General features: G+C 66.8%; 4 protein-coding genes and 1 long non-coding RNA gene across 7 annotated transcripts; 2 read left to right on the forward strand and 3 right to left on the reverse strand.

Moving 5' to 3' along the window:
* The first annotated feature begins 312 nt into the window (after nucleotides 1–312).
* LOC121095111 (glycine N-acyltransferase-like protein 3) lies at nucleotides 313–2,496 on the forward strand. Its single transcript, XM_040609496.1, has 5 exons — nucleotides 313–435; nucleotides 810–917; nucleotides 1,019–1,145; nucleotides 1,235–1,352; nucleotides 1,866–2,496. The coding sequence occupies exons 1-5, from the start codon at nucleotides 358–360 to the stop codon at nucleotides 2,293–2,295; spliced, it is 861 nt and encodes a 286-aa protein (XP_040465430.1). The 5' UTR covers nucleotides 313–357; the 3' UTR covers nucleotides 2,296–2,496.
* Nucleotides 2,497–2,732: 236 nt separating this feature from the next.
* CLCF1 (cardiotrophin like cytokine factor 1) lies at nucleotides 2,733–13,835 on the reverse strand. Its single transcript, XM_040608907.1, has 3 exons — nucleotides 13,722–13,835; nucleotides 6,115–6,281; nucleotides 2,733–4,241 (listed from the first exon to the last, which is right to left on the reverse strand). The coding sequence occupies exons 1-3, from the start codon at nucleotides 13,735–13,737 to the stop codon at nucleotides 3,750–3,752; spliced, it is 675 nt and encodes a 224-aa protein (XP_040464841.1). The 5' UTR covers nucleotides 13,738–13,835; the 3' UTR covers nucleotides 2,733–3,749.
* A 1,509-nt stretch (nucleotides 13,836–15,344) lies between these two features.
* On the reverse strand, nucleotides 15,345–19,056 carry LOC121095269. 2 transcript variants are annotated; one of them, XR_005830040.1, is made up of 5 exons: nucleotides 18,739–19,056; nucleotides 18,241–18,317; nucleotides 17,756–17,841; nucleotides 16,645–16,738; nucleotides 15,345–16,069 (listed from the first exon to the last, which is right to left on the reverse strand). It is a non-coding gene; the product is annotated as an uncharacterized LOC121095269 (long non-coding RNA). The 2 variants fall into 2 exon arrangements; XR_005830039.1 differs by having other exon boundaries at nucleotides 18,638–19,056.
* Nucleotides 19,057–19,446: 390 nt separating this feature from the next.
* On the forward strand, nucleotides 19,447–21,968 carry RAD9A (RAD9 checkpoint clamp component A). 2 transcript variants are annotated; one of them, XM_040609155.1, is made up of 11 exons: nucleotides 19,447–19,580; nucleotides 19,669–19,739; nucleotides 19,852–19,986; nucleotides 20,097–20,211; nucleotides 20,305–20,404; nucleotides 20,565–20,674; nucleotides 20,759–20,865; nucleotides 20,940–21,004; nucleotides 21,081–21,182; nucleotides 21,298–21,505; nucleotides 21,584–21,968. In XM_040609155.1, the coding sequence occupies exons 1-11, from the start codon at nucleotides 19,547–19,549 to the stop codon at nucleotides 21,680–21,682; spliced, it is 1,146 nt and encodes a 381-aa protein (XP_040465089.1). In that variant the 5' UTR covers nucleotides 19,447–19,546; the 3' UTR covers nucleotides 21,683–21,968. The 2 variants fall into 2 exon arrangements, with proteins under 2 accessions (XP_040465089.1, XP_040465090.1); XM_040609156.1 differs by lacking the exon at nucleotides 19,852–19,986.
* Nucleotides 21,813–25,229, reverse strand: PPP1CA (protein phosphatase 1 catalytic subunit alpha). The gene is made up of 7 exons (XM_040609157.1): nucleotides 25,098–25,229; nucleotides 24,201–24,332; nucleotides 23,781–24,011; nucleotides 23,200–23,304; nucleotides 22,823–23,046; nucleotides 22,389–22,523; nucleotides 21,813–22,154 (listed from the first exon to the last, which is right to left on the reverse strand). Exons 1-7 carry the CDS (start codon nucleotides 25,150–25,152, stop codon nucleotides 22,044–22,046), a joined length of 993 nt encoding a protein of 330 aa, XP_040465091.1. The 5' UTR covers nucleotides 25,153–25,229; the 3' UTR covers nucleotides 21,813–22,043.
* Between the last annotated feature and the right edge of the window lie 414 nt (nucleotides 25,230–25,643).

Here is a 25,643-nt window from a genome sequence, read left to right on the forward strand (position 1 = left end):
TGGGGGGATGTGGGGTGGGTACCTGGAGACTGGGACAAGGCAATGACACCAGCTGCTCCCTGCTTCTGTGGGGCAAGCAGTGACACCAGCAGATCCCAGGGCCTCCACCAGTTGTCACGGTCCAGCGAGTGTCCCCTGCCCAAGGAGGTGGCCACCTGTGGGGGCAACGGGCAGAGTCCGTCCCACTGGCACTGGGCATGGGGCCAGTCCTACCAGCCCCACAGCCACCTGGGGACGGGTGCTCAGCTGAGCCACCTTGCTCCACAGCCACCAACACCCCACAGCCCCCAGATCCTCGGTGTCACTGCCTGCTCCACGGGTCCTCGGTATTCCTGCCTGCCCCACAGCCACCGGACCATGCTGACCCTGACGTGTCCAGGCCAGCTGCAGCATCTGGAGGAGGCCCTACGGAGAAGCCTGCCTGCCACCCTGCCGGTGATGGGGACCCCTCTACCACCTCCCAATCCTGCCAGTGACAGGGACCCTGGGGACCCCTCTTCCTCCCCCTTGCCCTGCCCGTGATGGGGACTCCAGGGATCCCTCACCCTGCCAGTGACAGGCACCCCAGGGACCCCCTGCCCTGCTGGTGAGGGGGACCCCGGGGATCCCTTTGCCACCTCCCCCCTGTTTTGCTGGTGACAGGGACCTCAGGGTGGTCCCCACATGATGGCCTGACCCCCACACTGGTGGAGCCTGACAGCACCCAGGGTGCAGCCAGACACCACGTGGGGACAGAGGGACACATCATGGCCCCACCACCAATCAGAGCCCCCCATGCCCCCCCCCCCAGCGCTAACCCTGTCCTGCAGGTCTTGGGGGCTGTGATGACAGTGGCCCGGGGGAACCCGGCTGCCCATGAGGTGCTGGTGGACTCCTGGCCCCATTTTCGTGTCGTCCTGACCCGCCTGCGCCCAGAGGTGCTGCTCCAGGTGCCCCCACCCCGCCCCGGCAGCACCCCATACATTGTGGGGCTGGAGGGGGGACGCCACGCTCAGACCCTGCTTCTCCCCCCCACAAGGAGCACAGGGACCCCTGGGACTTCTACACCAACCAGTTGACAGTGTACTACCGGGATGAGGGTGCCTGGCGGGCGTTGCTGGGGGGCACCGAGGCGGTGGGCTGGACCCGGGCCTTCCAGATGCAAGGTAAGCCTGGCACGGGGTGGGGGCAGGAGTGTGTCCTGGGCATCCCCTCACCCACCGTGCCCCTGCCTGGGCTGACAGCGCTGCCCCAGGGATGCAGGACGGGATGTATAAGGCTGTGCGCGAGATGGCTGATGCCAAGGGGCTGCGGCTGGAGACGTACCGGTACCAGGCACTGCTGAGCCCCCGGCCCCCCCAGCCCCGTGTGCAGTAAGTGTGGGGGCACCTGGGGACACGGCAGCACTGGGGGCCCCAGTCATGTGGCTGGGTGGCACAGGGGTCCCCAAGCACATCAGTGGGTGACATGGGGGTCCTCAATCATATCCCTGGGTGACGTGTGGGTCACTGAACTCATCCCTGGGTGACATCAGTCCCCAGGCACATCCCTGGCTGACATAACGATCCCCAAGCACATCCCTGGGTGGCGTGAGGGTCCCTGAGCACATCCCTTTGTGATATGGGGGGTCCCTGAGCACTCCCTGAGTGGCTCTCTGAGTGGCATAGGGATCCCCAAGCACATCCCTGGGTAACATGGGGGTACCCATCTCATCCCTGAGTGGCACTGGGGTCCCCAAGCACAACCCTGGGTGACATGGGGGTCCCCAGTCTCATCCCTGGGTAGCACGCAGGACCTCAATCCCACCCCAGGGTGCAGCAGCTCCCCTGTGCCACCCCTGCTGGGAAGGAAGGTGCAGGTCCCCCAATCCCCCCACCCCATTACAGAGTGCCACCGGGACTACGCCTGGCACCTGTGTCCCCATCCCACATCTCGCTGCTCAACGCCACGTGGAGCTTCGGGGGCAATGCCCGCAGCCGGCGGTTCCTGCTGGGGCTGCTGCGGGGGCTGCCCAGTGCCTGCCTGCTGGCACCCCACGGCCGTCCCGTCTCCTGGAGCCTGCTGGACCCCCTGGGCTGCCTCAGCCATGGCTACACGCTGCCCGCCTGGCGCGGGCAGGGCCTCAGCGGGGTGACACTGGGTGCCCTGGGCCAGGGGCTGTACGCCCGCAGCTTCCCCATCTACTGCGGGGTGCTGCCCCACAACACCCCCTCGCAGCGGGCCGTCCGTGCCGTGGGCTTCCTGCCCCAGCCTGGCACCTTCTACACCCTGATCGTCACCCCTCGGGAGTGCCCGGGGATGGTGGCATGGTGGTGACCATGGTCAAGGGCACCAGGAAAGGGGTACCAGTGCCTGGGGGGGGCTGCATGCTCCCAGGGTGGGGGGTGCCCTGGGCTCAGGGTGCCAATGGGCAGGGGAGGCATGACTGGAGGAAGGGGCATAAGATGGGGTTACCTGGGCTTGGGGGGGGTCTTGGCTCCCCACCCTGCCACCGTCCCACACAGCAGGCGACACCCCGATCCCCACACTGAGCTCAGAGCCTGGGGCCGTTCACTCTGGCCCCTACTGATGGCACCATCGGCTCCTTGGGCCCCTCCGCCGTGTGGCGCGGGTGGGGCGGGGGCGCTGGAGAAAGGCTTTTATTCGTTCATACAAGAATAGATCTTCTGCAATAAATACCCCAATAAATAACATCTCCAATAAATAAACACTCATAGACGTGGTGGAACAGTGGCCCCGCCCCTAGCCACGCCCCTGAGGCCCAGAGCCCCGCCCCCGAGCCGCAGGGTTGCTGCAAAACGGAGGAGGTGGCTTGATCCACGGGAGGGCGGGGCCTGTTGTAGGGAGGAGGCGGGGCTTATTGCCATGGGGCGGGGCTTATTCCTATGTTCGAGGGGCTTGGTCCTTCTCAAGGGTGGGCGGGGCTTGCACCGACTCTGGAACCCGTAGGGGTGGGGCTTATCTGTGCCTTGGGGCAGGGGGAGGAGCCTGCTGCCCTCCCCAGCCCCACGGGTGTGAGGACAGCCCTGAGAGGGCACCCCCGGGGGGGCAGGCACATCATGGCACTAGTGACACCATGGTGGCACCAACCCTGGCCTCAGGGCACAGGTGCTGGGGACGTGGGGTGGCTTTGGTGGCCCTTTGGGGTCAGGACCCCCATTTCTCAAGGCACACTGGTGATGGAGAGGGGATATGGGTGGCTTTGGTGGCACTTTGGGGTCAGGAGCCCAGTCCCTTAAGGCACAGCATGGTGACAGAGGGGGTGTGTGGTGGCTGTGGTGGCACTTTGGGGTCAGGAGCCCTGTCCCTTAAGGCACAGTGTGGTGATGGCGGGATTGTGGAGTGGCTTTGGTGGCAGTTTGGGGTCAGGAGACCCACCTCTCAAGGAACTGCAAGGTGATGACGAGTATGTGGGGTAGCTATGGTGACACTTTGGGGTCAGGAGACCCATCTCTTAAGGCACACTGGTGATGGAGGAGGTGTGGCTTTGGTGGCACTTGGGGTCCAGAGCCCCACTTCTCAAGGCACACTGGTGATGGAGGGGGGGATGTGGGGTGGTCTTTGGTGGCACTTGGGGTGAGGAGCCCCACTTCTCAAGGCACACTGGTGATGGAGGGGGGGATGTGGGGTGGTATTTGGTGGCACTTGGGATCAGGAGCCTCATCCCGCAAGGCACAGCGAGGTGGCAGTGGGGATGTGTGGTGGCCCATCGGGGTGAGGAGCCCCATCCCGGCGAGGCAGGGAGGGGGGGACATCGAGGGGGGGTGGGCTCAGAAGCCCCTCGCCTCCAGGCGCAGTGTGACCACGGCAGGCGGCACCTTCTTCTTCAGGCGGTTGAAGTCCTTGGCCGAGCGCCACAGCCAGGTCTGCAGCTCCTTCAGCAGCCAGAAATCATCCATCTTCTTAAGGAAGTCATTCGGGGCAATGGGGGTCCCGGGGGGCGCAGGGGGCCCGGCGGGCCCGGCGGGCAGGGGGTAACCGAGGGAAGACATGACACCAGCGATGCTGAGCACCAAACCTTGCAGGCTGGAGCAGAAGTGGCCGAGGCGGTGGCGCAGCTCGGCGGTGCCCGCCTGCCCGTCCAGCGCCCGCAGGTAGCAGAGCAGCCGGCTGTAGGCGCGGTAGTTGGCGGCCAGGCGGGCGTTGTCGGTCAACCCTCGCCACAGGTCCAAGTCCACCGTGGCACTGGGCACCCGCTCGGCACGTGCCAGCCGCGGGGGGTTGAAGTCGGGCTCATTGAAGGGGGGACCCAGGTAGTTCAGCTGTAAGGTAGAGAGGTTGGGGGGGAGGCTGTCAGGCATTGGGGAGTGCCACGAGGGGCACTGAGGATGGGGTCGGGGCTGCCCCTGTGTCCCCAGTCTCCGTAGACCCTGCCTGCCACGTCCCAAGTCCCCATGCCCAGCATGTCCCCATTCTCCATGTCGCAAGGTCTCCGTGTCCTCCTGCACACCATGTCCCCCTCATCCCAGGTCTCCATGTCCCCCTGCACACCATGTCCCCCTCATCCCAGGTCTCCATGTCCCCCTGCACACCATGTCCCCCTCGTCCCAGGTCTCTGTGTCCCCAGTTTGGACATGTCCCCCTCACCCCTGGTCTCGATGTCCCCCTGCCCATCATAACCCCCTTCACATCAGGTTCCCCACTCTCCATGTCCCCCAGTCACACATACCCATCATGCCCCAAGTCTCCATGGTCCCCATGTCCCCAGTCTATGTCCTCCTGCCCACATCCCATGTCACCCAGCTGGATATGCCCACCATGTCCCCTTCCCTTTCATGACCCTGCTCTCCATGCCCCCATCTCCATGTCCTCCTGCCCACATCCCATGTCCCCCAGGTGGACATGCCCACCATGTCCCAGCTCTCCCTCCCACTCTCCCATGTCCCCAATCCCCACGTCCCCATGCCTATCGCACCCCTCCATCTCCCCACCTCTGCTCATCATGCCCACGGCTCCCATCGGTGGGGCTGAGCCCCCCGGCACCCAGCCCACGGCAGTGTCACCCTCATCATCACTTGGCACCCCACGTGCTGGGGCTGAGCCGGCAGCACTGGGGGCACGTCAGGGCAGAGACGGGGAACCTCTGCGTGAGCCGGTGCTGCCGGCAGGCAGGGAGAGGCAGATGCCTGCACCCCTGCCTGCACCCTGGGCGCAGGGCGGCTCCCGGGCCCCTGCCCTCAGCCGATGAGACATTTCCTTGGCCCCCGGCATGGGTGCAGCCAGGCACGGCAGGGGAGACCCACAGCCCCCCGGGGAGGGTGGGCAGCACCGGCACCGCTGGCACTGGGCAAGGGCACCTGAGTGCAAACACGTCACCGGCAACTGCGGGGCATGCTGTGGCACATGCGTGTCCAGGGAGATGGGCTGCCATGTACATGCCTTGTGTGTGCAGGCACGCGTGTGGAGGAACACCGACGCACACGCATGCATGTATGTGTAGGCACATAGAAGCCCGTGCATGCATGTATGTGTAGGCACACAGGCGTGCAGCCACACCAATGCACAGGCACACATGCATGTGGAGGGATGCAGGAAGACGCTCCAATGCACAAACGTGTGCAGGCATGCATGCATGCAGCCACACTGATGCACGCACACACACACATGTGTAGGTACATGCATGCAGCCACACTGGTGCATGTGTGCACACACATGTATGTGCCAGCACACCAGTGCACACACAGAGACATAAATGCAGGCACACACGTATGTGCAGGCACCCCCAGCACACACCCCCCTGCATGCAGGCACACTCCCACACGCACACACACCCTCACCCTGGTGTTGCGCTGCCCACACCATGTGCAGGCAGGGGGGTCCCTGTCTGGTGGCAAGGGGGCACCTGCTCCCTTCCCCATCCCACAGGTGTCAGCCTGGCACTGCCCCACATTGCCCCCCACCCCATGCCATGCCGGCTCCACCTGTGCCCTGTGCCACCACGCCTTGGGGGGTACCCCACTGGTGGGGTGCATGGTGCCAGGGAGCAGGTGGGCACAGGACCCTGGTGGAGTGCACCTGCTCTGGGGAGCCTGGACAAGGCAGGAGCTGGGCACAGGGAGGACGGACAGCGCAACCCCCCCGGTGCCATGGGGCAGGGCAGAGGGCAGAGAGGGATATGGGCAAGCCCCTACTCACGTAGGTGCCGGCGAGGGTGCGGAGCTGGTGCTCCAGGTAGCGGGTCAGGTCGTAGGTCTTCTGGATGGACTGGCCAGCACCCAGCTCCTCCGTGCAGTTCAGGGCGGGCAGCGCCGGCAGGTTGCAGAGCGCGGCGCACAGGAAGGTGAAGATCCCCCAAGAGTCTCCTGCAGAGACATGGCGCCTCAGGGGGGCACAAAGCGGGGGGCAACCTCATCCCATCCCGGAGCTTGGGATGACAGGGATGTCCCAGCTGTGGGCAGGACCCCCAGTGCAATCGGCTTCAGTGCCTGTGCACAGTGCCTGTAGGATTCCCTGCGCCACCGGCAACCCCACCCTGTGGGGAGAGCCACCAGCAAGTGGGGAAACTGAGGCACAGAAGGGCTATGCATAGCGGGTTAAGGGGCACCCACACCTGCAACAGAGCAGCTCAGCACTGTCCCTGGCACTGGGCAGCTCAGTATCGCCAGCACCGGGCAGGTCAGCATCCCCATGGGCACAGGGCAGCTCAGCATCCCTAGCAGCAGGCAGCTCATGCCTTGGCACAGCCATGGCAGTGCTATCAGCCCAGAGCAATGCTGCCGGCACAGCCGGTGCAGCGGGGACCCCCGCCTTGCCACGCTGACCCCGCCAGCACCGCCGAGCCCGGGCTCCCCTCTGCGCGCTCCCACCCGCGGGCTGCAGCAACAATCCTTTATATGGTCTGGAGCGAGCGCGGCTCACGGCGCTCCCGCCGGGACGGCACAGCTGGGTTATATTTGGGCATGGCGACTCACCCACCATCAATGCCGGAGCAGGCTGGGCATCCCGTGGGGCTGCCAGCAGCCCTTGCCCCGGTGCAGACCCCCACTCACCCCCTCCAAGGGGCCCTGGGGAACAGCGGGGGCCAGGACAGGGACCCGGAGGAGTGGCTGGAGCATGGGGTGACCTTTGCTGAGGCTGCCAGAAACCACCAGCCGGGTCCCCGTCATCGCCCCTGACGTCAGGGTGGCCTTACGAGCTCCGTTAGCCAGCGGTTGTGCAAAGGTCACGGCCCGCGGCCAGGATGCTCCCGGCCAACTGGCACCTCCCGGCACGCCAGAGCCGGGCTTCCCGGCAATTCCTCCGCCGGGAGGACCCACTGCCAGCACGGCTCATCACCGCAGAGCTCGGCGGGACTCCCGGTGTGGGCAGGCCCTGCGGCAGCCCCCCGGGTGGCAAGGCCTGCGGGAGCCCCACAGTGCCCTCGCACGTCACCACTCCCCGTCACGAGCCACTGGGAGGTTCGGAAACCCAGGAGCAGCCAAGCACTGGTGACGCACAAGGGTCCTCAGGGACATCCCAGCTCCAGCCACGCCAACCCTGCTGCAGCGGGTACCCAGCTGCCCCTGCACCCGCCAGCCCTCGCCATGGGGAGATGCCCAGCTCCCAGCAGCGTGCAGGTGGGCAACTCCCCCGTGGGCGTGCAACACGCTGCTCCACCTGGGATACACCCTGCGGGCGTGCAACACACTGCTCACGCCTGGGATACAACCTGCGGGCATACAATACACTGCTCACACCTGGGATACACCCTGAGGGTGTGCAACACGCTGCTTGCACCTGGGATACACCCTGCGAGCGTGCAACGTGCTGCTCACGCCTGGGATACACCCTGTGGGTGTAGCGGGTGATATGGGTCCATGGGTGATACACCATGTGTGTGATGGACCTTGTAGGTGTGCAATACAGCCTGCAAATGTGTGACACACCGTGCAGGTGTGCGATACACCATGCAGGTACACAATATGCCGCACCGGTGTGCCATACACTGTGCAGGACTGTCATGTACCACCCAGGTGTGTGACACACAGTGCATGTGTGGGATACACTGTGCAAACATGTCGATGCACAGTGCGCAGATGTGTGACACACTGTGCACGTGTGACGTGCGGCAAAGGTGTGTGACACACCGTCTCAGCACCGCACACCATGTAAGACACACCGTGCATGCACAACAGATTGTGTCAGCGAGCGTGTGATGCGCCATGTGCATGTGACACACCTTCATGGTGTGTCACATGCCGTGCCCATGTGTGACACATGGCACATGACAGCGTGCGCACACCCCAGGCTTATCTCAGCCATGTGCGGGCACCCTGACACGCAGCTGTGCCCCGCGGTGGGCACGTGCAGCCGCTTGCCCACGGCCAGGCCTTGGCGTGCTGGTGTGCCCCGGCGCGTGGAGCATGCCGTTGTCCTGCCTTGCGTGTGTGCAAGCGTGCATGGGACGGGTGGTGGGAGGGGGGTGGGAGTGATGCTGCGGTGACTCACCCGCCCCCGGCTGTTTGCTTTGGCCGAGCCCCTGCACTGCTGGGCTGGCCGGACCCTCACCCGCCGACGGCTCGAGTTTCCAGCGTGGGATTTACACCAGCTCTGGTCCTGCCGTGGCCAAACCAAACACAGCCGGGGAAGCCAAGCTGGGGGGTGCAGGGGGGGCCAGGGCTGGCAGCAAAGGGATGGTGACGGAGCCACCGGCAGCTCCTGGGCAGGTGGCTGGGGCACAGGGTGGAGCAGCACGAGGCTGAGGATGAAGGAGGAAGGGGACAGAGAGGTCCCTGGGGGAGGTGGACAGCTGAGGGACAGGAGATGGCGGGATGCACAGCCGTGGTGGTGGCACAGTGGTGGCCATGGCACAGTGGTGGCACAGACATGGCCATGGCATAGCATGGGTGGCACAGCACTGCAGATGGCACAGTGGTGGCCACAGCACGGCAGTGGCACAGACAAGGCATGGCACAGCAGTGGCCATGGCGCAGCAATGCAGGTGGCACAGCAGTGATGGTGACCATAGCACAACAGCATTGGTGGCACAGACATGACAACAGCATAGCAATGCAGGCAGCATGGCGGTGGCCACGGCACAGCAGTAGCACAGACATGGCCATAGCACAGCGGTGCGGGTGGCACAGCAGTGATGGTGGCTATGACACAGTGGTAGCCCAGCCATGCCGGGTGTCCCACAGAGCAACCGCTCTCCCTCTCCCACCCCGGTCACAGCAACTCGGTGCCGAGAGGGAAATGTCTGGGCACCGGCACAGACAATGGCAGCGGTGGCGGCCCTGCGGAGAGGAGGGAGGCGCGGGCCGGCACAGCTGGATCCCGGTGACGTCTGAAAGGAAGAGCCCAAGGGTTTCAAAACCGGCCCTGGAGCCCGGCCAGGATGCTCCCAGCCCACGTAAGCAGCTCATGGCGTGGCTGCCCGGGGTCACCCACTTGGCCCTGGGGGCAGCCGGGGAGCCGGGGCAGCCGGGAGCATGGGATCAGGCACCCGCCGGCTCCATTGGGCAGTGCCAGCAGCACCCCAGGGCACCCACGCTGCCGATGCTGAGGGGCTGTGGCTGGTGGCAGGGCACACCAGCAGTGCCACAAGCATCCCTTGCACATGTGGCAGCAGGGATGAGATGCGCGCAGAGTCACGCCGATGGGACCCCTGCCCTCCTGCAAGCCACCCACCTCCTCGGCGGCGCAGGCGGCCAGTGCTGGCCAGACCTCCCGGCGAGTGGCTGAGGCGGGAGCACAGCCACGGTGCCGGGTGAGCTGTTCCCTGGGCATGCTGTGGGCAGAGCCACCGAGGTCAGGAGCAACCACAAGCCGCCCAGAGCCGCTTTCCCGAAACCCTCGTGTGAAGCAGTGCTGGGGTGGGGGTGGCAGCAGGGAAGGGGAGACCTTCGCACTGGAGCCTCCGGGCCCCCCGGCACCACGGTGGGAGCTGCCGTATCTGATGGGCCAGCATCCAGCAGCGAGCAGAACACCATCCCACCCCATAGCCCCAGCCCCAGTGTTTGTGGGAGAGCCCAGCCTAGGAGGTCTCATGGTGGCCAGGCGTGAACATGGCCTTGAGGACCAAGTAGCCCCTGGAAGTGGCCACCTTCCCATCCCGGCTGCCTGCAACCCGGCCAGCAGCATTTAACCCTTCCCAATGCACTGTCACCAGGTGGTTTCACAGCCCAACGTGGCAGCCAGCCTCTGCCCACCGCTGGGTGGGTCATGGAGTGGGTGATGCTCAAGGGCACAAGGACAGACACCTCTGTGTCCCCAGGCTGCTGGTATTTAACCCCGACATGGCCGAGGAGGTGACGCTGTGGCATAGGGCACACAGCAGCAGCCCTGTGAAGCCAGCACAGTGAAGACGTGACGATGCTCACGCTCTGCATGTGCCCTGCACCCAGCCATCAGTGGACAGAGCAGTCCCCAAGCACTGATGGGAGGGACACATGTGTCCTTGCTCCCCAACAGCAGCCACGGCCACTGCAGTGGCATCCCCATCCCATCCCATGGGATACCACCTGCCTGCTCCCAGCCCCACAGCTCCATCCCAGCTCTCCGGGAGCCACCAAACGCCACCAGCCCTGCCTGCAGCCCCTGCCTCACCCCTGCCTGCAGCTCCTGGTGCCCACCGGCTCCCTCGTCCCCACACGGTTCCCGGTGAGTGAAGCCGCTGTGCCAGGTGCGTGCAGGGCCGGGAGCAGGGGGGTGCACAGTGGGAGCACAGCCCCGCATCCCCCCCCAGCCCGGCCGTGCCTGCGCTCACAGCGCCGAGTGTTTACATCCTGTCTCCTCCGTGTGTTTATAAATGCGGCCGCGTACGGGAGACTCCAGCGAGGCCGTAATTAGCTGGGCCTGGATTTCCCATCCGGCTCCAGCCAGCGCCACGATGGAAACACCCCCGCCGGCAAGGGGGACACAGGCCCCTAATCCCAACCAGACCCTGCTGCCCCGCACGCACGGCCAGCCTGGCACAGCCACAGCACCCACCGTTGCTGGTGCTGCCTGGCATCCATGAGCCATGTGACGCACCCCAGCTGCCTTCCCAACCCTCCCGGCACAGGGCACAGAGCCACGCAGCCCCCCGAACCCACAGGCTGCTCACCACTAGCTCCCCGGGCGCCCCTCTTGGGTGTTTCACCAAGCCCAGCCCCAGAGCCAGGCTGGACCCCCTCTGGTGGAACAGGGGAACCCCAGTGCTGGCCCACGTGGCACTGTGGAGCCCTTGGTGGCACATTCCTCTCCATCCCCTGGCGCCTCCAGAACTACACCATCGCCGGCATCTCCCGGCCAGCAGCCACCACCATGGCACAGGGACACTGCCTGGCCCGGTTAGCGTGGGACCAGCAGCTCTGCATGGCTGTGCCCACTGGGGACAGCCACGTCCTGACACCCAAGCCAGCCCCATGTCCCCCCGGGCACCCTGGCCAAGCCCAGGACACCCCTGTCACCCACGCAAATGCCACCCAGGGCCACGGTGCTACCAGGCCGGTGGTTTGCCGGCACAAGCTGGGCCGGCTGCTGTCCCGTCTGTGCCGGGGTGAGCGCATCCCCATGTGCCTTGCCGGGGCGTTGGTGCCGGTGCTTGGCAGGCAGGTGCAGGACCGCAGGGACCCTCTGCTGAGTAGTGGGGTGCCAGTGCCAGTGGCACAGGGGGACAGGCGCTGCCCTGGGGGCCGGGCAGGTAGAAGCGGGGCTGGGGGGGGTGTGATTTATGGAGCTCTGTGCCACTTAGCAGGGCATAAATCTCCCCCCAGCCTGGCCCTGTAAGCAGAGCCCTCCGCATTTCCCTTCGGAGGCTGCTCACGGGCTGCGCCTAATGCAGCCCAGATGTGCGCCGCCACCGTGCCCTCGCGCAGCCTGCTAAATAGGCACGGGGACACCGGTGCTGCCAAGTGTCCCCAAGCCCTGCCGGGACTGGTAGGCTGGGCTGCCGCTGGCTGGGGATACCCCAAATTGGGGAGCGGGGTCTGGGCAGCTGGTGGCAGCCAGGCTTTCGCCCCACAGCTCCTCCCGTCCTGGTGTTAGACGCTCGCTGACCGCAGGCCCCGGTACTGGTCATGCCACCAGCTCCCTGGCCACGTCCACCGTCCCGGCAGCAGGCAGGAAGGGGAGAGGAAGGGGCGAGGGAGGGCGATGGAGCCGCTGGGGATCCCGGCCTCGCTTTTCCGGTTCCCCGGCGCTCGCCCCGCTTTGCCCGTCCTGCGTCACACCGGCACCACGGGAGCTGGAGCCAAACCTGGCGCCTGCCTCATGCTGCCCCAGCCCCAGTCCCGCCGGGTGAGAGCCCGGAGGGCCTCGCGGCACCCACAGTTTGACCTTTTAAGGGTGTTTTCCAGCATTTTCCCCGTCCTTTCTAGGCGAGGAGCCCCTGACCCCGGTGTGCTGCGGGGCCGGCCAGCCCCCCAACGACCCCGGCTCTCCCAGGACTCCCAAGGCGGCTGCTCGGGCCAGCGGAACAAAGCCGACCCGCAGCCAGGGCTGCAGCCCCGGCTACAGTCCCCTCCGGAAAGGGACATTTCCCCGGCACCCCAAAATCCTGCTGCCGTTTCCCAGAGGAATCTTGCCTGCTCCAGCAAAGACGTCCCGAGTCAAGCCCCGAAATCCAGCCCCGGGCAGGAAAAATAACTCTTCCTGCCCCCCCAAATCCCAGCGACTTTCATTTTCCTCCCTCTGTCAGTCCTGGGGTTTAATTCTCCGTGCTCAGCGGCGGTTCCCTCCCTGGTAATCACAAACATGCATGGAAAAGAGGGAACGAGAGAAAGGGGAAAAAAAAAACCCAACAACAAAAAAAAACCTAGAGAGGGGAAAGTCTTAAATCAATCCCAAAGCCAGACAGACGTTTTAATCACATCAAATTAAAATCAGCAGTGGCTCAGAAAGGAAAAACCATGGCAGGCAGCGCAGGCAGCCCCCCGCCCCGGCCCCGGCCGGCAGCACCCGGCGGCTCGGTCTTACCTGAGAGCTCCCCAGCAACATTTAGCATAGTCGGGGTGCAGGGTGGGGTTGGGGGGGTGAAGGCACAGAGGGGGGGCAGAGGAGCCCGAAGCGGGAGCTTGGCTCTTGCTCCGCGCCCCGAGCGGCCGGCCGAGCCCGCCTGCTCGCCTCTGCCCTGGCTCGCTTGCTCGCTCGCGCACACTCGGGGTTGGTTTTTGGTTTGGGTTGGTTGGGTTTTCTTTCTTTTTTCTTTTTTCTTTTCTTTTTTTTTTTTTTTCTCTCCCCTATTTGTTTTGGTTTGTGTTTGCTTGGGTGTTAGGTGGAAAAAAAGCTGTCCGGGTTGGGTGGGTTTTTGGTGTGTGAGTGTGTGCAGGGTTCGCACCACGCTCCGGCTGCCTCGCTCGCCGCCTTTCCCCCTTCCACCTCCCTTGATTTGCTCTTTTGATTGGTGTCCAGGAATGCAAGAATAAAAAAACGCGAGCTCGCATACACCCTCTCCAAGCTGCTGCCTCCCTTCTTTCCTTCCACAGCCCCCCCCACTTTTTTTTTTTTTTCCAAAATTCAAGTGTTAAGCAGAACCAGGTTGCTTTCAAGAATGTATTTGATGTAATTGTACACAAGAGCGGGCTCCATTCATTCCCTCCCTCCCCCCCCGGCCTCCCCCCCCCTCTCCCCGCCAGCCCCGGGGTCCCGGCGCCGGGCAGAGGTGGGGAGGCTGGAGCCGAGCCCCGGCGGCGCGGAAGACGGGCGGGGAGGGCAGGGAAGGGGGTCCCCGGGGTGCTGCCGGCCGGGCAGGAGGGGGGAACCCCCCGCTTTCCCCCTCCCTTCACCCCCCGGCTCTGGCTCCCGCACGGCTTTTGTTAGTGGCGGCGGGGGGGTCCTACCTGCTCGCAGCTCCATGCGGGCCGGGCGCGGGGCCGGGGCGGGGGTTGCGTGGCTGGGGGCTCCCGGGCAGGCAGGCAGCGGTCCCGCACACCGCACCGGGGCTACGGCTCCCATTTGCCGGTCCCAGCCCTCTCGCCTCTTCTCCTCCCGACGTACAGAGCCGCCGCCGCCGCACGCCGAGAGCCCGGTCCCCGGGGGGGGGTCCGGGGAGGGGAAGGGGGGGGGGACGGGGCGAGGTGCGGCGGAGCGGCTCCTCTCGCCGCCCCGCAGCGGGGCCGGGGGGGGGGGGGCGGGGGGGCGGGGGGTGCCAGCCTGCCCCCCCCCCCCCGCCCCCCCCGCGGGCAGGGGCCGGGGCAGAGGAGAGGTGGGAGCGGGGAGGGGCGGCCGGAGGGATGGGGAGGCGCGGAGCCGGGCGGGCGGGCAGCGGGGGCCGGCCGGTGCGGGGCGGGCGGCGGGACGGGCTGGCGGCGGGGGGCTGTCCTCGCCTCTCCTCTGGCACAACCAGCCCCCTCCCCTGCCGCTCGGCCGGCAATAAGAGGGGCTCCCCGGGGAGGGGGGCGCGGAACCCCCGCTTTCCCGCCCCGGCTCGGCTGCCGGCGGCGGGGACGGGACGGGAGCGGCCGCTGCCCCGCCGGGACGGCCCCGGGGCGGCGGCAGGTGAGCGGCCGGGAGCGGCGGGCCGGGAGCGGGAGGGGAAGCCCGGTGTGGCTCCCGGACTCCGCACGGGGCTCCCCCTCGGCGGCAGAACCGGAGCCCCCGGGAGCGGGCGGCGGCTCAGCCCCGCGCCCGCCGCACCGGCAGCCGGAGGGGAACCCTCCGCTCCCCGGGGTGGGGGAGGCCGGCATCTCTAGTCCCGCGGGCCGCCCCCGCTCCTGCTGCCCGCACGGCTGCGGGGACGGGGAAGGGAGCCCGGTCCCGCACACGACCGCCCCCCCCCCCGCCCCGAGCCCTTCTCCCGCGGGGGGGCGAGAGCCCCTTCCTTCCCGATGAACCTCCCCCGTTAGGCTGACCCCCGCCCCAGTGGCCGCGGGGACCCCGGCAGCGACCGTGGCGTTCCTCCTAACCCACCAGGGTGAGTGGGGTGGGCACCGGGGGCGAGGGCAGACCCCCAGGACCAAGCAGGGTGTAAAACCCTGCTGGAGCCCCGACATCTCGGCAGCAGGGGAGAGGGGCATCCAACAAGCCAGGACTCCCCCCACAATCCCTTCCCCTCATGACCCACATCCACGGGTGGGTGCTGCCACGGAGGCCACAGTGCATCCCTGCTGGGAAGCCAGGGCTGCGCACTCGGTGACGGAGGGGAATGTCCTCGCCCAAGCTGGCTCCCCCGAAAAAGCTTTGTTTAAAACAAAGGGCTGGCCGGCCAGCGCTGCTCGGGAGTGCTGGGAAGGGCTGGGAGGTAAAAGCCAGATTCGTTTCCACTCCAGCCCCCGGCCCAGGCCAGGTCTGAGCCCTCCCGGCTCCGTCGTTGGCACCTTTCTCTGGGGCACGGAGCAGCGGGTATCTGTCTGGTGCACGCCAACACCAGCCTTTCCCCAAGTCCACAGGGACCTGCAGTGCCAAACCCGCCGGCCCCAGGTTTAGAGACCCCCCGTACAGATAAACCACGTACTGACATGCACTGTGGCGCTGCCGGGGTGATTTATTGGCTGGGAGTCGCAGATTTGGCATGCTCTGGGGTGGCGGGGGGTGGTGGTGTGGTGTCCAGAGCCCCCTGGTTAAGATGAGGAATTCTCCGTGCACTGCTCTGGCCCAGGCAATGCCACTGCTGCTTGCGGGCTGTGGGGAAGGCGACGAAGTGAGCCCTGCAGACCGGCTGGGAGCACGGGGAAGGCTCCTCGGCACTCACTCCGGGGGTGCTGCAGCCCCAAGGGTGCAGGTAGGGGGTTGCAGAGGTGTTGGTGGGACAGCACCTGTGCAGGACAGAGCTGCCCAAGCTCTCGCACCAGGGAAGCCGGCCAGAGTGGCTCCGCGGAGGGAAGGTGCCTCAGCCTGGCTCCCCTGCAGTGTGCCTGAGAGGGTCCCCACCTCCGCCCCTGCCTCTGCCCACACAGCGTGGGGCCAGCCCCTCTGCTCCACTCCCCCAGCCGCGGTGCAGAGTATCTGGTTTCCCCCCAGAGCAAACAGCCCCCGCCAGCATCGTGGAGCAGTTGGGAAAAGCCGCCTTCATGTCCCTGGGGGGGCTGCAGGAGCGGCTGCCAGCCTGGGGGGGCTGTCAAGTCCTGCCTACTGAGGCAGCAGTGGGGCTGCCCATCGCTGCCCTGTCCCCTCCCCAAAAGGCAGTGCCGAGGTCGTTCCTGGTGAGTTTTCCAGCTCCACAGCTGCACGGCTCACACTGGGCCAACACCTGAGAGAGGAAAGAGGAGGAGAATGGTAACGCGTCCAGTGGACTGTGGCACGAGCCCCCCCAGCCCAGCAGCACCATGGCAGCCCCCTCCAACAGCAGCCTTGCGGTGCATACAAGTCTGTCCCCCCACCCCAGCCCATGCCTTCCTCCCCAGCTGCCTCCTGGCTTCCTCAGCCCCCTCTCCACTGCCACAGAGCCCCGTGCCAGTGGTGGTGCCAAGACGGAGCCCCTGCCCCGGGACAAGGGGGGCAGAAGGCACAGGCAGGTCAGACCGCTGGAGAGCCCCAGCCAGGCATCCTCCTCCTCCTCTGCAGGCCTGGCCTTGGGCACCAGACCGCAACAGCCCCGCGTGGGCGAGGCCGTGCCCCCCCTGCCCTCGGGGACCACGTCACCGGCAGTGCCGTGGGCAGCTGACCTCACCTTCATCCCAGCCCGGGCGTCGCGGGTCCCTCCGCCGGCGCCACTGCCGGCCCTGCCTCCCACTGCTGACCTTTGTGGCGTGTAGCTCGCCGCCTGCCCGCCTGCTGCCGTGCCATGGCCCCTGCCCACCCGCCTGCAGCCCCTCGTGCTCCTACCTGGCCCCTCCATGGCCCCCAGCTCCGTATCCAGCACTGTTTGCTCTCTTCAGGTGGTAACAATATCCCAGGGCTGCTCCAAAGCTCCGGGCCCCTCACAGATGGAGGAGGGAGAGAAGAGGGGATGTCAAGTGCCCAAGTGCTGGGGCGGACCCAGAAAGCCCAGCAACAGGGAGGGTTTTAGCCCCAAACCACCTGCAGCCCCTCCGAGGCATGGGCTGGGGCTGGCAGGGCACCGTCCCAGATCCTCAGGGACACCCCTGGGGCGCAGCCAGGGGATGTCTCAGGGCACCGAGCAGCCATTTGGCCCCGCGGCGGCAGGCGCCTGTCCCCCTCCTGCCAGGCAGGGAGCAGGAGCCCAGCTGTGGCCGTCTGTCTCCCCGCGCCGCTGGCTGGGCGAGGGCACCACGCCATGTGCTTGGGACGCCATGCAGGGAAGGAAGCTGTGGCTCTCGGAGAAGCAGGCAGCCACTGGTGTTGGGAGATGGCCCCGAGCCCGCTGGGTGGGAGGGGGCACCCGGGGATGGCAGGGAAGGTGCCAGGGATGAGGGTCCCTGACTGTGTGGGTGTGCTGGGAGAGGTGGAACAGGGCTAGGCTGAGCCTGGGGGTGCCGGAGCCCCCAAGGGCTGCCAGGGTCCTGCTCCCAGCCCGTATCCAGCCCAGTCCTCAGTGCCTCGTCAGCGCTGGCTCAGGGCGGCCAGGGGAAGAGGGAGGGGTGCGCGTGGCTTTGGCCACCGCTGAGGTGTGTGTGTCACGACCACAGCCAGCTGCGTCCTATCCACAGCCCCATAAAACGCCGAGCCCCGAGGCCAGAGCCCCTCCTGGGGATGCCGGCTCCAGAGGAGCCCGGCTGCTGTTCAAGAGCTGGAACGGACGCTCACACACAATCCCGTCCTCCTCCTCCTCCTCCTGGGAGGAAGGGGCCGGTAGCCAGTGCTCACCCCAAGGGCGGAGGGAGCCAGATCCAGCTGACCCCGGGTGGCCAGACCCCGAGCCCAGGCCAAGGCAGGCCTGGGAGTCCCCTGAGCTCCCTGCCTGCGGCCTGAGCCCAGCCACACACATGTGGCTTGGCCTGCAAAGCGGCCCCACAAAGGTCAAAAGTTTGCGTACCTGGAGGAGATGCGCTGCTGAGGGGCTTTGTGTCCAAAATCCCAGATGTGGTGCATTTGGAGAGGCACTGAGCACCACTGGCACACCTGATACAGAAAAGAGGAGGAGAAGCCGTGGCCACATGCTAGAGGATGGCAGCCATAAGAGAGAGGCTCCGTGCCCCCCTCCGTGCCTCCCCCCTCAGGTGCCAGCCCCACTCTGCAGGCTGCGTACTGGGGCCCCTCGGCTCCAGCTCTGCAGCTACCGAGCCCAGGAGGAGGGACTTGGGCAGCCGCTGATCCTGCCGCGGGCGGGAGCCAGCTGAAGGACCCTGCTGTGAGCACGAGTTGAGTTCCTCGCAGCCAGACCCCCTGGCCTCCCTCGAGGCCCCAGCCTGAGAGCCAGTCGATTCAGGCTGGCTGCCTGTGTGAGGAAAACGATTTGCTGAGCTCCCCCTCGCCCAGCCTCCCCGGCAGGACCCCCTACGCTCTTTATTATTATCATACCCTTGCCCGCCTCAGATATGGTGCCAGCCTTCCAGGTACAAGCTTCCTGCTTTCCATCACAGCACAGCCAGCAGCACCTGCAGGATGAGGAGACCGTTAACCACTGCCAACCCGCCCACGGCATCCCCGCTCACCCGTGTGCCCTCAGGCACTGTCAGTGGGCTGAAGCTGCCCAAATGCCGGGCTCCTGGGAGGGACTGGAGTGTGGATGGCCCTGCCAGCTACTGCACACCCCTGTGTGGGTGGCCACCCGACTCCGGGGAGCCACAGGCCTCCCCAGCCCCACAGACGCAGCCCAGGGAGCCCCATGCCCAGTGAGTGTGGGCAGGGGCCAGCGGCAGCTTGATGGAGGGGGCTGAGCTGAAGGGAATGGGGAGAGCCTGACAGTGCGCCTTACCCCGCGTCCTGCTGGGAGGGGCAGGCGAGGGTGCGGGTCAGGCACTGCGGGAACAGCTGCTGAAGGGAGAGGGGGGTGACCGGAGCCCCGGCGGGACACACCCGCAGTGCTGCTGGGAGCCGCTGTGGGGAGCCGCGGCACAGGCCTGGTGCAGGGCGGGCCCACCCGGGCACAGGCCCCTCAGAAAGGCCCAGGGACCCCGGAGGACCTTCCCGAGGGAGGGCTGAGGCCTGGCAGGCCGCGGGGAGAAGCCAGGGACGAGCCAGGCGGCCCGGGGAAGGGCCCGAGCGGGCAGGCGGCGGCAGGGCCGGGCCGGGGGCTGCGGAGCAGTGCTGAGGGGCGCCCAGCCGCCCCTAGCCGTCGAAGCCCCATTGGCTGAGAGGTAAGTCACTCCAACGGCCAGCGGCGCCTGCGCTCTGCCGCCCAATAGCGAGCCGCGGGGGGCGGGCCCGAAGCAAGGGCGGGGTCTCCTCGGATACGTGAAGCGAGAACGCCAGATCGGGAACGCCGCCGGGCCGTCACGCGGGAGCGTCGACCAATCAGCTGGCGGCGGGGGCGGGACGGAGGCAAGCGTCCGGCCAATGGGAAGGCGACGGGCCGGGGCGGCGCGGGACCCGGGAAGGTACCGGCGCGGCGCGCGGTAAAGCAGGCGGAACCACTGCGCGCTGCGCGGGGGGGGTAGGGGGGAGGCGGCCGCCACCATTCCGGGTCCGCTGGGGAGGCGGCACCGCCGAGGCACTGCGGGGTGGAGAGGTGGGGGCGCTGGGCGCGTCCATCGCAGGTCGGGACGGGGGTCGCCGGGCGCAACCATCTGGAGTGGGCGGGGCCTTTGGGGGTGGGCGGGGCCTCAGCGCTGGGGCGGGGGCGGCAGGCGCGAAGCCCCCACGTGCCCAGCCCGGACCCTGCGCCATGAAGTGCATCATCGCTGGCGGCAACGTCAAAGGTAAGCAGGGCCGGGGGGAGGGGGGGGGCGCGGGGGGGGGGGATTTGAGGAGGGGCGCACTGCCTCACCCCTCTTTTCCCCCCCACAGTCCTCGGCCGAGCCGTCCACTCCCTGTCGCGCATCGGGGATGAGCTGTACCTGGAGCCCACTGACGGCGGGGTAGGGGCCACCAGGGGGGCTGGCTGGGAGCTGGGGGGCACCTATTGCCCCCTTCGTCCCTGCTGGGGGTGGGCAGGGGGTGCCAGCCTGGTCTCTGTGTGTGTGTCCCCAGCTGTCCCTGCGCACCGTCAACTCCTCGCGCTCTGCCTTCGCCTCCTTTCTCTTCGCGCCCCTCTTCTTCCAGCTGTATGAGGCCGGCAGCCCCCAGCCCCACAGCAAGCTCTTGCGATGCAAAGTCCTCATGAAGGTGCAGTCCCCACCACCAGCACCCTGCCTGGGTGCTCCCTGCACCTCCAGGGCTGGGGGGGACGACACCCAGGCAGGGTGACTGTCCCTGTGTCCATCCCCTGCCCGCAGTCCTTCCTGGGCATCTTCCGTTCGCTGCCCTCACTGGAGAAGACGGTGGAGAAATGCCTCATCCTGCTCAGGCCCCGTGCCAGCCGCCTGGTCGTACAGCTCCACTGCAAGTACGGTGAGTGCCGGCGGTGACATGGTGGCAGCTGGGGACACACATGCACACTGGCACCACTATCCTGCCCCGCTGAGACAGTGTCACCCCTGCCAGGTGTCACCAAGACCCACAACCTGGCGTTCCAGGAGTGCGAGCGGCTCCAGGCCGTCTTCGACACACAGCGCTGCGCTAGCCAGCTCTGCGCCCCGGCACGGTGAGCACCGGGGAGGCGGGTGGCACTGGGATGGCTGCAAAGGGTGGGGGTGAAGGCAGGTGGGAGGGGGAACCCCAGCTGGCCCTGTGGGACTTGGATTGGGGAGGGGGGGGTGGCGGTGCTCAGCCCCCAGCTGTGACCCCCCTCTGTGTGCCTGCAGGGTGCTGGCAGAGGCCGTGGTCCACTTCCCACCGACGCTGGCTGAGGTGACGCTGGGGGCTGGCCCCGGGGGCAAGCTCAGCCTGCGCAACTACGTGGAGGATGAGACGGGTGAGCCCTGCAGGGTGGGGGTGCCCCTTCCCCAGCCTCAGGGTGCCTCCATGGCCCCCTGACCCACCTCGTTCCCCCAACCAGAGCTGAAAAAGACGATGGTGACGGAGCTGTGGCTGGCCGAGGATGAATTCCAGACGGTGGCTGTGGTCCCGGGCTCCCACATCACCTTCTGCCTCAAGGAGTTTCGGGTGAGTCCCTGTCCACCCTCCTCCTCAGCCCTGGGTCACCCCTCTGCCCCCCTCAACATCCCCCTTGTCCCCAGGGGCTGCTGACCTTTGCCGAGGCCTCCAACCTGCCCCTCACCATCCACTACGATGTGCCTGGCAGGTAGGAATGGGCACCCCATCCCTTCTGCGCCAGCCCTGCTCCTGGTCCCCCCTCTCAGGCCCCCTGTGCCCCCCAGGCCGGTGGTTTTCACCCTGGATGATGCAGTGCTGGAGGTCCACCTGGTGCTGGCCACCCTCTCAGACACAGAAAGCAACCTGCAGCCCCACCCAACCAACGGGTAAGCGGGGCTTGTGGCAGCCTCAGGGAGGACAACAGTCCCAGCTGCTGTCAGTAGGCACCAGAGCGTACAGTCCCCACTCTGCCCCGCTGCTTACTTGCTCTCTCCCCAATAGTGTGTCCCACCCGCCTGCCCCATCAGACGACTTTGCCGACGACCTTGAGTCCTACATGATTGCCATGGAAACCAGTGCCTATGAGGAGGGCTCAGGGGCACCCCCCAGCCCCACCTTCCCCCTGCGCACCCCACATCCAGCCGAAAGTGACCCTGAGGAGGAGGAGGAAGAGGAAGGAGCTGTGCCAGGGACCCCGCCTCACAAGAAGGTCTGGGATGGGCACGGGCGTGCCTGGGGGCAGGTGGATGGGCACAGCCTCCTCCTGACCCCCCACCTCTCCCCACAGTTCTGCTCGCTGTTTTTTGGCTCAGTGCTGATGCCAAGGGGGCCCAGCCTGGCCCCCACCCAGGAGGTGCTGGCAGAGGACAGCGACAACGAGTACTGAGAGCCCCAAGGACACAGAGCTGCCAGCTCCCCACCTCTACGTGACACCCCTCTGCCCTGCAGCATCCAAGCACCAGGACAGGCACCCCCTCGACCCAGCACCGGCCCCCAAACACAGGCACCCCCCCAAGACCCATTACAAGTTTATTCCCAAAAAATCTTCCTGCCCCCCTGCCTCCACTGCCATCCCAGGGCTGGGCTCTGGGTGCCCCCTCGCGCCGGCAGTCCCTGCCCTGGGCCTGTATTTGGTTCAGCGGAGTGTGGCAGGGGGGGCAGGATCTTACAAATAAAAAACAAGTCGAAAGAAAAGCGACCTGATGGTGAGGGCGGGGGCCTAGACCCCAGCCGGGGCAGCTTGCGGCTCATTTCTTGGCTTTGGCAGAGTTACGGGGAGGGGTGACGGGGCGTCCCGCGGGGTTCAGCCCGCTGAACTGCCCGTATTTGCCCTTGTTCTTGTCAGCCGGCTTCAAAATCTGGGGAGGAGGGGGGAAAGGGGTGAGTAGGGGAGCTGCACGCCATGCCCTGGCCTGTTCCAGCTCCCCATTCCCCTCCCGCCTTCAGGGCAGAAGCTTCCTCCAACTCCATGGGCCCCCTCCATACTCCCCCCTCGACCCCCCAGCAGGATCCAGGGCCCTCCCACAGAGCCCCCAGGCTCACCACAGGCTTGCCCCTCACTCTCCCCACTGCTGGCAGTGCCCCCAGCCCACCTGAAATGAACACATAAGCGTCTCATCCACGCTCATCATGGCGCCTGCATTGTCAAACTCGCCGCAGTAGTTGGGCGCCGAGAAGAGGGTGACAAGCTGGCGCTTGGCGAAGAACTCGTAGCCGTCCTCCACCACCTGCGCAGGCATCAGAGCCAGCACTGAGCCAGGCGCCCTCAAGGCAAATACTCCCTCCCCAGGGCAGATACCCCCAGGGGTCCAGCCCACACAGTCCCAACAGGCCCCCCAACATCTCCAAGGTCAAGCATCTCCCTTCAGAAGGCAAATACCTCCCCAGGACCCCCACCTGTGCGGAGTTGGGCAGCCCCTAGAGTAAATACTGCCCTTGAGGGACAAATCCTAGAGGTGGAAATGCCTGTCCCACAGCTGGTAGCCACTGGGGACCCAAACCCCACCCCAGGGGTGCCCGGCGGTACCTGGTGTGCCCGGCAGATGAGGTCCAGGTCGTGCTTGTGCAGGAACTTCGCCACCACCTCCGCCCCAAAGGTGAAGGAGACACCGCGGTCATTCTCACCCCAGCCCTGCACGTCTTTGTCAGGGTCGGACCAGAGCAGGTCACAGAGCAGGCCCTGATCCGGCACATCAGTGGGGCGCATGATCCGCCGGATCTGCTCCATCGACTGCAGGTCGGGAGACAGCCCTGCAGGGAGGGGAAGGCTGCATCAGGCCCTGCCTCTTTAGCAACAGCCCCCATCTCTCTGGGGCACCCCAAAAGCATCGGCACTGAGCTCCTGTCCTCCCCTCCAGCCCCCGGTGGCTGTTTCCCTGCAGCCCTGGGCAGGGCTGTGCCCACCTCCATGGCAGCAGAAGATCTTCTCATCCACAATAGCGGCAATGGGCAAACAGTTGAAGCAGTCGGTGAAAGTCTTCCAGAGCTTGATGTTGTACCGCCGCTTGCCTGCAAGGCAGTGGGTGTGGGTCTAGTGCTGCCCCTTGGGGAATACAGGGAGCATGTGGGGCTCCCCGTGAGCCCTTGTGTGGGCTCGTGCCCCCCAAGTGAAGCACACACAGCTGCCCAGAGGCCCACTGGTCCCGGCAGAGCTCCAGCTGCATGGGGACAATGCCATGGGGTGGCATGGCATCATGCAGTGGGTATCCTCGGGGTGCACACCTGCAGAAGTGGTTGCAGGGCGTGTATAGGGGTATGGGGTGAGTGCGAGACACTCAGTGTGGATGGTGCTGGGAGCACTGGGGCAGTACAGGTTGGTTGTGGATACAGGGATGGCACAGGGGCGGCAGAAGGACTTCCCCTGGTCACGGCAGCTGTAGATGGGGTTGGTGCAGGACAGCAAGGGGATGATGCCGGGTAAGGGGGGGCACGGGGGGAACGGCAGAGGGGTTGTGGGGGGACACAGCTGCAGCCTGAGCACTCACACTCATCATAGAAGCCATAGATGCGGTTGATGCTAGCACACTCATGGTTGCCGCGCAGCAGGAAGAAGTTCTCAGGGTACTTGATCTTGTAGGCGAGCAGCAGGCAGATGGTCTCCAGCGACTGCTTTCCCCGGTCCACGTAGTCACCCAGGAACAGGTAGTTGCTCTCAGGAGGGAAGCCCCCGTACTCAAAGAGCCGCAGCAGGTCGTAGTACTGCCCGTGGATGTCACCTGGAGGGGGGAACAGCGCATGCATGGGACCCCAGTTTCCCACACCACCCCACAGCGGGCCCCAGTGCTGCCCATCCACGTCTCCAGGCGAGCACACAGCTGTGCTGGGACCCCTAGCTGGCCCCTGTGCCCATCCCGGGGGGTTGCCCAGCCTGTGCCCGGCCAGCACAGCACCCGACCAGCCCTCACCGCAGATCTTGAGGGGTGCCTCCAGCTCCAGCAGGATGGGCTGACTGAGGAAGATCTCCCGTGACTTGAGGCACAGCCCCCGGATCTCGTTCTCCGTCAGCTGCACGTTCTTTCCCGGCCGCGACCCTTGGACTGGCCCCACCAGAGAGACAGGCGTCAGGGACACCGCCAGCACCCCACGCGCTGGCACTGAGGCCGTGGCACACCCCGTGCCCAGACTGGCAGGAGCGGTGGGCACGGGGGACTCAGATGTCCCCCCCCTCACCCAGAGAGGGTCCTGGCTCACCCCAGGGCACCCCTCCCCTGCCAGTGTTGGGGGTTGTGGCTGGGCCCCCCACACCGTGAGGCCTGTGAACGCACATACTCCCCCGTCCCAGTGCCCACCAAACTGGCACCCCCATGGGCCAAGACACCCCCCACCCCACATCCCCTAATGCCACCCCCTTGGCCTATCCCAAATCCAGAAGGGCCCCACTCCCCTAAGCCCCCAAACCCCACAGCCCCCCACCAGTCCCCCAAAACTTCCCTGCCGCCTGCCAGCCCCCCCAGCCCAATACCCAGGCCCCATCCCCTGCACAGCGCCCTCCCCCAGCCAGGCCCAAGGCCCCCAGCCCAGCCCCCCCGCCTTCTCCGGGCCTCCCCACCCCCGTAGGCTCAGCCCCAGGGCCCCCCCCCCAGGGGTACAGGCCGTGCCCCTCGGGGATACCCCCCCGAAGCCCCCGCCCGGCCCTGCAGCCCACTACCGACACGCCCCGCCCCCGCCGAGCGCGGCCCGGGGACCCCCCCCGGGGGGCCGGGCCCTGCCGCGGCCTAATGGCAGGGGGGAGGCGGGGGTGGCCCGGCCATGGCGGGGGGGAGCCCGAGGTTGTCCGGGGCGGCGGGGGCGGTGCCGCTCACCCTCCAGGAGGCGGCTGATGATGGAGTCGAGGTTGAGCTTCTCGGTGTCCGCCATGGCCGCCGGCCGCTCCCGCCCCGCCCCTCACCGCGCGCCTGCCGGGGGCGGCCGCCAGGAGCGGCCCGGGGGCAGGGGGTAACCGGCCTGGCGCCCCCTGACGGCCCGGAGGAGCCAAGGCCCCCCCAACCCCCCTTCCCCGGCACAGGGACGCGGGGGACACTGCTGGGTTAGGCCACCCGCAGCCCGGTGATTCGGGGACACAGGGACACGCTGTCCCCGGGGGGGGCGGGGGGGGCGCTGCAGGCGGCCCTGGGGGTGGCGTAGAGATATGTCCCCGTAGGGACCGGCATCCTGGGGCATGGAGACAACGTGAGGGGGGCGGGGGGGCGGGAGGGCAGCCTGGGGACCGGGCAGATGGGGTCCCCAGGACAGGGCTGTGATGGGGCATGGAGGACACGGAGGGGGAGGACATGGTGGGACACAGGATGGAGGACACACAAGGGGACTAGGTGGGGACACAGGGGGACAGAGGGGGGCACGGGGTGGAC

This window comes from Falco naumanni, chromosome 10 (genome assembly GCF_017639655.2).
Source record: "Falco naumanni isolate bFalNau1 chromosome 10, bFalNau1.pat, whole genome shotgun sequence".
NCBI lineage: Eukaryota > Metazoa > Chordata > Aves > Falconiformes > Falconidae > Falco > Falco naumanni.